The 11,120-nt window shown below is 45.9% G+C and overlaps 1 protein-coding gene and 1 pseudogene across 1 annotated transcript; both read left to right on the top strand.

The window, feature by feature from the left end:
• The first annotated feature begins 4,712 nt into the window (after positions 1–4,712).
• LOC136323433 (proteinase-activated receptor 2-like) lies at positions 4,713–6,342 on the top strand. Its single transcript, XM_066255271.1, is given in 3 exon segments — positions 4,713–4,816; positions 5,249–5,546; positions 5,548–6,342. Coding segments are annotated over 3 exon segments (1,197 nt in total).
• A 6-nt stretch (positions 6,343–6,348) lies between these two features.
• LOC136322613 (large ribosomal subunit protein eL38 pseudogene) lies at positions 6,349–6,572 on the top strand (annotated as a pseudogene).
• Positions 6,573–11,120: the final 4,548 nt, after the last annotated feature.

Below are 11,120 nucleotides of genomic sequence, written 5' to 3'. Positions count from 1 at the left end.
CTGATCATTGCTGGGTTCACTCACGTATCCATGGTGAACAAACAAGTCAGCTAGCAGATGGGTGATGGGGATGGTCTCAAACGCAGGTCTGGTGGTGGTCAGGCCTTAGGTCTTGGTAACAGGAGTGACCGGGTCATGTGTACCTCATCATCCAGGAGGCCAGGTTGGGTTTCTTCACGTGGCAGCCTCAGGGCTCCAAGAGAAGACAAGTTCCACTGTACACACTGTGTACCATTTTCAAGTCCCTGCTTGTGCCATAATTCCTGACATCCCATTGGCTGAGCCCGGAACCAGTTGGCAGGGCATTCAAAGTTTCATGGTAAGGAAGCATGGATGGATGTATTCAGGGGAGGTGGAGAATCCATGGCTATTTTTGCAATCTACCAGACCAGTGGTTGGCAAACTGCGGCTCGCGAGCCACATGCGGCTCTTTGGCCAGCTTAGGAGTACCCTAATTAAGTTAATAACAATGTACCTACCTATATAGTTTAAATTTAAAAAATCTGGCTCTCAAAACAAATTTCAACTGTTGTACTGTTGATATTTGGCTCTGTTGACTAATGTGTTTGCCGACCACTGTACCAGACCGTTGCCAGTTGGGTAGCAGTAGCAGATGTTTTGGCACTCAGTGCCCAACATCACCTGTGGGAGCTGCACTGTCTGTACCCAATGATAGGGCATCAGAGTCCTTGCTGGAGTCCTCCCACACTAGGCTTTGGGTATTAGTCTCAGCTAAGGTCTTCCAAGCTTACTGTCTGGCCTTCCTTTAATAAATTCCTGTTTTGTTAGACAGTGGTTTCTACTGTTTATACCAAAGAATCTTGATGCAGAGATTTTCCTTAGGCCAGAGCTCTGTGGCTTTAAATACCCATGCTGCCTGACCAGGTGGTGGTGCAGTGGATAGAGCATCGGACTGGGATACGGAGGACCCAAATTCGAGACCCCGAGATTGCTAGCTTGAGCGCGGACTCATCTAGTTTGAGCAAAAGCTCACTAGTTTGGACCCAAGTTCACTGGCTCGAGCAAGGGGTTACTTGGTCTGCTGTAGCCCCCACGGTCAAGGCACATATGAGAAAGCAATCAATGAACAACTAAGGTGTCACAATGAAAAACTGATGATTGATGCTTCTCATCTCTCTCCGTTCCTGTCTGTCTATCCCTATCTATCCCTCTCTCTGACTCTCTCTCTGTCTCTGTAAATAAAAAAATAAAAATACCCATGCTGAAGAAGGCACAAATTTTGTTTTGTAGCCCTGGCTGGTTGGCTCAGTGGTAGAGCATTGGCCTGGTGTGTGGATGTACTGGGTTTGATTCCCAGTGAGGGCACACAGGAGAAACACTCATTTGCTTCTCCACCACTCCCTGTTTCTCTTTCCCTCTCTCACAGCCATGGCTCAGTTGGTGCAAGTTGGCCCAGGCACTGAGTATAGCTCCATGGCCTTGCCTCAGTTGCTAAAATAGCTTGGTTTCCAAGCAACAGAGTAACCACCCCAGATGGGCATAGCATCGCCCCCTAGTGGACTTACCGAATGGATCTCATCAGGATGCTTGCGGGGAGTCTCTCTGCTTCCCCACTTCTTGCTTAAGAATAAAAATTTATCTATTTATTTATTTATTTTGCACGTAAATGTTTAAGTCACCTACTCCTAGGTATGTATTCATATAATCCAGTTAGATTTTCATGCACAAGCTCTGGATTCCCTACATATCACAGCAGATGGTTTCAGAAAAGAAGGAAAGCAAACTCCATTTCTTTCCATTGAGACAAAAACAAACTCATAATTTTTTTGGTGTGAAGAATCTAAGCTCTCTAGCTCCACTCAGTGTCTTGTGGAGCTTCTGTGGTACCAGATTAGTGAAAAAGGATGAACACGAGAGTTGCTCACTGTAGCCTCATTGGACAACTGTATTCTTTGGCCAATTATAGATGGACGTCTCAATTCAAAAAAATTAAAAACAGTATAGAATAGTGTTATATGGAACAAAATAGAGAGCCCAGGGATAAACTCTTACATATATGGTCATATGATTTTTGACAAGGGAGCCAAGACTACACAACGTGGAAAAGGATCGTCTCTTCAACAGATGGCGTTGGGAAAAATGGATATGCACATGCAAAAAATGTTGGACCCTTTCCTTACACCATATATAACAATTTGGACAGTGTGTGTGTGTCTGTTGTGATTTGTACTGGGTCTCACAAATCTTCATGATGGGCTTGGAGGGAAGTTATATGAACAGAACTATTTATTATAGCAGGACACTGGAAGCATCTATTCTTTTTTTCCTCTTTGGAACATTTAAGTTCTACTCAAATGATGGAACACTATTTATTCATATAAATATGGAGATTGTTTGAAACCCATGAAACAAATGCTTACAATGAAGAAAAGAATTCAAAAATGGGCTGTAAATTAAGAGTATATCTATGTGAAAAATGCATATAGAAATAAAGTCATTCACAGGATGGTAGAATTAAGGAATCTTCTCTGCTTATTTTCAGATGTCAAAATACTTGGCACTGCTACATTTAACTCTACGATTTGAATAGAAAGCAAAACTACAACTCATTAGGTCCCCTGTTTCTGCACTATTAGAGTTGCTGCTAACAGAGAAATGCTCTGAGCTGATGCTACCCAGCCTCATTTACCTTCCTGTCCAGCAGCAAGAGGCTGTCCATCTCTGCTTCATAGTCGGAAGACGGCCACAGGAAACAGTGCAGATGAAGATCAAACATCTGCTAGACAAGAAATGTTTTTGTTTTTGTATTTTTTAATTTTTTTTTTCTGTATTTTTCTGAAGCCGGAAACAGGGAGAGACAGTCAGACAGACTCCCGCATGCGCCGGACCGGGATCCACCCAGCACGCCCACCAGGGGGCGACGCTCTACCCACCAGGGGGCGATGCTCTGCTGCCCCTCCAGGGTGTCGCTCTGTTGCGACCAGAGCCACTCTAGCGCCTGGGGCAGAGGCCAAGGAGCCATCCCCAGCGCCCAGGCCATCTTTGCTCCAATGGAGCCTCGGCTGCAGGAGGGGAAGAGAGAGACAGAGAGGAAGGAGAGGGGGAGGGGTGGAGAAGCAGATGGGCGCTTCTCCTGTGTGCCCTGGCCGGGAATCGAACCCAGGACTTCTGCACGCCAGGCCGACGCTCTACCACTGAGCCAACCCGTCAGGGCTAGACAAGAAATGTTTTAAAGAGTAAGTCCATAAATATGGAGAGTTTAGCACTGAAAAAAGTCTGGAGAGTAACTTTGCACAACGTTACCAGCTTCATGAAGCAGAGGGCTGAGTTCACAGCACTCTCCTGACGTTGAAGAGGAGACAGGGGGACTAGCGAGGCCCAGCATCTGTAAGTCACAGGGCTCTGCAGGAGCTGAAGAGTCTCAAGGGGTGAGCAGATGTTAGGCAGCCAGTGGAAAGAGGGCAAGTGGGCGGGTGGAGGGGAAAATGAGTGCTAAGGCAGAGCCATGAAAGAGCTGAGTGCTGGTGTGTCGGAAAGTCTGCATGAAGTTCTGTGTGGTCACCCCGACCAATCTTGGAGAGTAACAGTGGAGGCTGGAAGATCAGCTCGGAGACTGGTGAAATCTTTAAAGAAGGAAAATATCAGGGTGTGAATTAAGGGCTGAGTATTTAGGATAAAGAGAGGATGATTTTGAAAGCTAAAAGGAGAGAGAATGAACGTAACTCATCGGGAGAAACAAAGCCAAGGCCGATGGCCAGGAATACAGCTGATGACGGTGAGGCGTCTGACTGTATAAGGAGAACCAGCATTGCCAAACAAGTGTCCAGAAACCGACGAGGACTTGGAACTAGTTTATATTGTAGATTTAGAACTGCTTGCCTCTTTCCCAGGTTACACTCTCACGGGGATCCATCATCATCTGCAGTTACACATTCTGTTCACATAAGCGGAGCTCTGAGTTACATAATAAGAGAGAAAAAAGAAAATCCTGCCATCAATTCCAGCTCCTTTAAGGTATGACCTACGTTTGCAGTCAAATCCAGGGGCATTTATGAATAAATACTGACCCCCAGTGTTTAGGTGCAGAAATAAAGATTATAAAATGCTAAGGTTCCTGGACGTGTACATGGAATTCCAGCTACAAATACCATTCCCTGCCCTTCAACCGGAACCCTGGGGTGCTTTAGCAATAAAAATACTCACTAGCCAACTTGGCTGCCTGGACAACTCGAACAAATATTCTATAGAGCAAGTGTCAGAATGGAGTAAGCGGCCTCAATCATAGGTGCATAGCTATGTAATATCCTTTACCCTCTCTGCTCCAACGTCCAGGTTCAACTACTCCAGAGAAATGGAGTAAAGGTTAATTTATTGCAATAAATTTGACTAATATGAACTCCAGCTCTGTGTAATTCCCACCGAAGGCAGCAGTACATCAAATAAAGTACCCTCTCCAGGGGGTTCAAGGCAGTGCGGTAGACAGTATTTTTTCAATGGCTGCATGGCTAGAGCACATTCACAAGAAATTCTTGAGTAAACGCTCTGCTATAGAGTAACTCCTTCAGTCGGAGTTGCTTCACCGCGAGAAAGTAACCATCTCACATCTTGGTCAATAGTTGCTGTAGTTGCTGTCGGGTGGCATCAGTTTTCTGCAGGCTAGAAACATGGCTCTTTGGAGATGAACTTCTGTCACATTCAGAGCTATGCTAAAGTTAAAAAACAAAAACACCCGTGACAGGACTGCTGTAAGGATGTGAAGCCCGGGCGCGGTGTGGCTGCTGGGAGGCACCGTCCTGGGCACCGTCCTGCTAGCGGCTTCCGCCTCCTGCAATCACACCATCCAAGCCTCCTCTCCCTGGCTTTGATGGGGATCCCAGCACCCAGAGAGCAACCGAATGGGACCACCAGGAGAGGCCGAAGTCGACAGTGGAGCAGGGAAGGGAAGGAGTACTCAAGTCTAAAGGGTGTCAATAAATCCTCTAAAGCAGTGGTCCCCAACCTTTTTTGGGCCATGGACCGGTTTAATGTCAGAAAATATTTTCACGGACCGGCCTTTAGGGTGGGATGGATAAATGTATCACGTGACCGAGACAAGCATCAAGAGTGAGTCTTAGACTGATGTAACAGAGAGAATCTGGTCATTTTTTAAAAATAAAACATTGTTCAGACTTAAATATAAATAAACCAGAAATAATGTAAGTTATTTATTCTTTCTCTGCGGACCAGTACCAAAAGGCTCACGAACAGGTACTGGTCCACGGGGGGTGGGGGGTGGGGACTACTGCTTTAAAGGAAGAAGTCTGATTGGTAAGATTGACTCATCTCAAATCCCTGAAGGAACTATAGTGGAACCAGGCTTTTCTGTGGATGTGTTTTCTGCCTCCCTCCTCATTGGAAAACTGACTACTGTCTTCCTTCCTATTGTTTACACGATTGTGTTTGTGGTCGGTTTGCCAAGTAATGGCATGGCCCTGTGGGTCTTCCTTTTCTGGACAAAGAAGAAGCACCCCGCTGTGGTTAACATGGCCAATCTGGCCTTGGCAGACCTCCTCTCCATCAGGCGGTTCCCATTGATGATTGCCTATCTATCATATACATGGCAACAACTGGATTTGTGGGGAATCCCTTTGCAAGGTACTCATTGGTTTTTTCTATGGCAACATATGCTGCTCCATTCTCTTCCTGACCTGCCTCAGCATGCAGCAGTACTGGGTTATTGTGAACCTTAGGGTGCACACCAGGAAGAACACGAGCATTGCCATCGGTATCTCCCTGGGAATGTGGCTGCTAATTCTGCTGGTCACCATCCCTTTGTATGTTGTGAGGCAGACCAATCACATTTCTGCCCTTAACATCACCACCTGTCGTGATGTTTTACCTGAAGGGGTGTTGGTGGGGGACATGTTCAATTATTTCCTCTCTCTGGCCATTGGAGTCTTTCTCTTCCCAGCCTTCCTCATGGCTTCTGCCTATGTGCTGATGATCAGAGCACTTCAGTCCTCTGCCATTGATGAGAACTCAGGAAAGAAGAGGAAGAGAGTGATTAAACTTATCGTCACTGTCCTGGCCATGTACCTGATCTGCTTCACTCCTAGTAACTTTCTGCTCGTAGTGCATTATTTCATGATTAAACAGTGGGGCCAGAGCCACGTCTACGCCCTGTGCATTGTAGCCCTCTGCCTCTCCACCCTCAACAGCTGCACTGACCCTTTTGTCTATTACTTTGTTTCAGAAGACTTTAGGAATCACGCAAAAAATGCTCTTCTTTGTCGAAGTGTCCATACAGTAAAGCGGATGCAAGTATCCCTCATATCAAATAAATCCTCTAGGAAATCCAGTTCTTATTCTTCAAGTTCAACCACAATTAAAACCTCCTATTGAGGATTCCAAGAAATCAAGGACTTCTTGCTTACAGCCAGACGAAAGGATGCCAAATCTGTCAAGATCAAGAAAAATAAGGATAATGTGAAGTTTAAAGTCCGGTGCAGCAGATAGCTTTATACCTTGGTCATCACAGACAGAGAAGGCAGAGAAACTGAAGCAGTCCCTGCTCCCAGGTTTGGCAGTGAAGGAGCTGAAATGAACCACACATGCTGATCCATATTAAAAAGCTAAAAAACAGCCTGACCAGGATGTGGCACAGTGGATAGGGCATCAGACTGGGATGCGGAGGACTCAGGTTCAAGACCCCAAGGTTGCCAGCTTGAGCACGGGCTCATCTGGTTTGAGCAAAGCTCACCAGCTTGGACCCAAGGTCACTGGCTCGAGCAAAGGGTTACTCTGTCTACTGTAGCCCCACGGTCAAGGCACATATGAGAAAGCAATCAATGAACAACTAAGGTGTCGCAAAGAAAAACTAATGATTGATGCTTCTCATCTCTCTCCGTTCCTGTCTGTCTGTCCCTCCCTCTGACACACTCTCTCTCTGTCTCTGTAAAAAAAAAAGCTAAAAAACAAAAACGAAAACATGGCTTTGCAGAAAAGTAAATGAACAGGTTGAGCAATGACATTGTCTTAGAAAGGTAGAGTTTCCCTCGTGAAAACAGCACCTTTTTCATGAACCTTATTTTTTTTTTTTTTTTTTTTTTGCATTTTTCTGAAGCTGGAAACAGGGAGAGACAGTCAGACAGACTCCCGCATGCGCCCGACCGGGATCCACCCGGCACGCCCACCAGGGGCGACGCTCTGCCCACCAGGGGACGATGCTCTGCCCATCCTGGGCGTCGCCATGTTGCGACCAGAGCCACTCTAGCGCCTGAGGCAGAGGCCACAGAGCCATCCCCAGCGCCCGGGCCATCTTTGCTCCAATGGAGCCTTGGCTGCGGGAGGGGAAGAGAGAGACAGAGACGAAAGCGCGGCGGAGGGGTGGAGAAGCAAATGGGCGCTTCTCCTGTGTGCCCTGGCCGGGAATCGAACCCGGGTCCTCCGCACGCTAGGCCGACGCTCTACCGCTGAGCCAACCGGCCAGGGCATGAACCTTATTTTTAAAGTAAGAAGAGACTTAAGGAGCCAACCACAACACAAGAGGCAAATCTTTAACACCAACTGCAGTCACTGGATTTGTTTGGAGCAATAAGCAGCTTTCACTTCAGGCCATCAACCCTCAGTATTCCCAGCAGAAGGATGATTGGAGGAGCAGTAGAAACCATGGATTCAAACTGGGCTATGACATAAAACATTTATAAGGTAGTTGCTGCAGGGACCTGAAATTCAAGGAAACAGAGGCCCAGCGATCAAGTAGAGTTTAGGAGCCAACTGGGGGCCTTAAGAAGGGATATCACCCTACAGGACTATTTGTTCAACCACAAGGCAAGGCAATCATAACCATGTTTCTGATTTGTTGTATCAGCAAACAAGCCAGTTGTTGGGCTGATGCATCACTGTAGCCCCAAACACAATTGAAATAAGATTAGTGTACAATTTATCTCTGACAACATAATACAAACGTAAAACTTTTTCCCTCACCTAACAAGGACTGAGACTGCAAAAAGAATAAAAAGTATGGAAACCAATCACCTTTCTCCAGACACTGGATATTTGTTTCAAAATAATCCAGTAGGGTCAGGGGAAGTGAGTGAGGAAATAGCTTACCTTCAAAATATTGTCAAAGTAACTTACGACACAGTATTTTGGGCCACTAAAGATCCCAGGGTCTTAAAGACTAAACTAGAATAGCTAGATTACACTCGAATAAATAAAAATTTAGAAATTATGGAGAGTGACTAATCCTGCCTACCATTCTGCCAAATAAATTTCTCATTAGATGGAGATTGGATAATTAAAATATTCTTACATTTTGGATGTTTGCTATTCCCCTTGGGATCAGCGGTTTAAATTCCGCTCATGGTCCAATGAGAAAACCCCGAGGCTATGGCCTAACCCGAAACTGCCGCTGCCAGGCCTGCTGGGAGACAAGGTCTGATCCAAGACAGCGAATGATGGTATAAAAGTGAGCCAAAGGCTTGCAATGATGCAAAACAGGAAACACATCAGGACCTGCAACAATTTTGGTGCATTTCTGAGGGAAGAACGTATGAAAGGCTTTCTAAGTAAGAGGGAAGTTGAACTTTGAAAAGAGATACCACTTGTGAAAGCTTCAGAACTATGAAAACGGCTCTGCGGATAATGAAACATCTGTGTAGTGAAGCTGTTTCCCCTACCCTGTTTTGTTAAAAAAAAAAAAAGTAAGATGCTGAGAAAATAAAGAACTATATACACAAAAGAAAGTGGGACGAGGCAGGGTACTTAATACTTGAGCTCTGACTTCTCTCTTGCCTGGAGATGGCAGTATGACCAGGAAGATGTCTACTTTGGCCACTAAATTGGCCAACTGTTGCCCAATGGAGTGCTGCTTTACAGGCTCATGTACTAACCAAAAAGAGCATTTTACCCCCCAAGCTACAGAGCACAGAGAAGCTTCCCAGGCTTGAAGATCACCATTGCACTGACGTACCTATGTTGTCACTGCATTTTGACCAACTGGCCCCTGTCCAAGATGAGCAGTAATCTGCAAAAGAATTGGGTTGATCTTGGCAAGAGCCAGGTCACTTTAAGAAATCTTCCCTGCACATCTTATCAAGGAAAAATATGTGATATAATGCATTCTAACCCAGGATGCTTTGTAAATTCAGTGCTCAAGGGAAATGATGTAAGAACTTTCATTTTCTGAAGAACTTCTGCCCTTGTAGAAAAATTCTCAGTGCACCATTTATTTAAAATAAAATTTTTAATCTTTTTTTTTTTTTTTTGGCCCAACTTGACACAGAAGGATGCCAAATTAGGATGCAGGTCAGGCAAACTTCATGACTCCTACATCAAAAATTATGAATACCCCTAAGCCATGCTAAGAAAACAGGTTTGTTAGGTGATGTAAGGTCAAAGGGCTGGAGATGTTATGATTTTATGTGTTTTCATGATGCCTCTTTTTTTTTTTTTTTCATTTTTCCGAAGCTGGAAACGGGGAGGCAGTCAGACAGACTCCCGCATGCGCCGACCAGGATCCACCCAGCATGCCCACCAGGGGGCGATGCTCTGCCCCTCTGGGGCGTCACTCTGTTGCGTCCAGAGCCATTCTAGCGCCTGAGGCAGAGGCCACAGAGCCATCCCCAGCGCCCGGGCCATCTTTGCTCCAATGGAGCCTTGCTGGGGGAGGGGAAGAGAGAGACAGAGAAGAAGGAGAGGGGGAGGGGTGGAGAAGCAAATGGGCGCTTCTCCTGTGTGCCCTGGCCGGGAATCGAACCTGGGACTCCTGCACACCAGGCCGACGCTCCACCGCTGAGCCAACCGGCCAGGGCCAATGATGCCTCTTCATTGATTTCAGCCAAGATATCAAAAATGGTAAAACCAAACTGTATCAGGAAAGCATTCAAAAATGATCCCTACCTGAGGAAGTCAGCAGGATTCCAAAGTGACTGGGGGGTGAGCACAGCTTTGTGTGCAGAAGAATGTCACGCTATCAGAGGGGCCCCTGGAAATGGACATCTAGATGCAGGACAAGGGAAGAATCCAACTCTAGTCTCTTAAACTGCATTGAAACAGGGCCACCACCTGGGCTGGGAAATTCAGACACTGACTCCAGAGAGGAAGCTGTTCAGAACTGATCTGAGCTGCAGCCTAACCATAGATTTGGGTATGTAGGAATATCTTGTCATTGGTAGGTGACTCTGACCTCGGAATTCTAGAGTGTCGTTTGGTTAAGCGCTTGAGCTAAAAAGGACTATAGTAGAGAAGCCAGCAGTTGGTCAGACATTAAAAGCACCCACAATCCATGTCCTTATACGTCACAGATGTGGCTAGCTGTGAGCACCCCAGGTTAACCTCTCCTTCTCAGCCACCTTCATCCACCAATGCTCTGTGGGTCTTGATTTAAGGATTAAATGGAGACCAGGCAGTGGCAAGGGTTTTAGAATTAGTTTTCTTCTAATAACAGTTTTACTATGACATGGATACAAATAAGCTAATCTGCCAATGGAAAGCCATTAAAAAAAAAAAAAGATCAATATCTGTAACAGCTATTATAGCTGCAAACTTTCTATATAACGTTATCAAAATATGTTGTTTGCTTTGAAATAAGGCAATAGATTAAAGAAATGACTTACATACCTGCAATATCTAAAAATATACTATGAAAAACTGTATCATTAAGATCAGTAAGCAGGCCCTAGCTGGTTGGCTCAGTGGTAGGCAGAGCATCAGCCTGGCATGTGGATGTCCCAGCTTCAATTCCCGGTCAGGGCACACAGGAGAAATGACCATCTGCTTCTCCACCCCTTCCCCCCGCCCTTCTCTATCTCTCTCTTCCCCTCCTGCAGCCACGGCTCAGTTGAACCAAGTTGGCCCCAGGCGCTAAAATAGCTCGGTTGACAAGCCACAGTCCCAGATGGGCAGAGCATGGCTCCGTAGGGGGTTTGCCAGCAGGACCCTGGGTGGGCACATGTGGGAGTCTGTCTCTCTGCTTCCCCCCTTCTCACTTAAGGATAAAAAAAAAGAGATCGATAAGCAATCAATTCTCCCCATGGCCTACCCTAGCTACTCTGAGACCTCAGCAGATGAACAACAAATATATGTGACAAGCTCCAAGACATAATTTCCCTGCTCATGTGAATATAGTTACACTCACTACCATCTACGTTCTCCCTGGCACCAACCTTCAATTTAGA

This window comes from Saccopteryx bilineata, chromosome 2 (genome assembly GCF_036850765.1).
Source record: "Saccopteryx bilineata isolate mSacBil1 chromosome 2, mSacBil1_pri_phased_curated, whole genome shotgun sequence".
Taxonomy (NCBI): Eukaryota; Metazoa; Chordata; class Mammalia; order Chiroptera; family Emballonuridae; genus Saccopteryx; species Saccopteryx bilineata.
The sequence above is the reverse complement of the archived record's forward strand: the minus strand, read 5'-3'. Positions and strand labels throughout refer to the sequence as shown.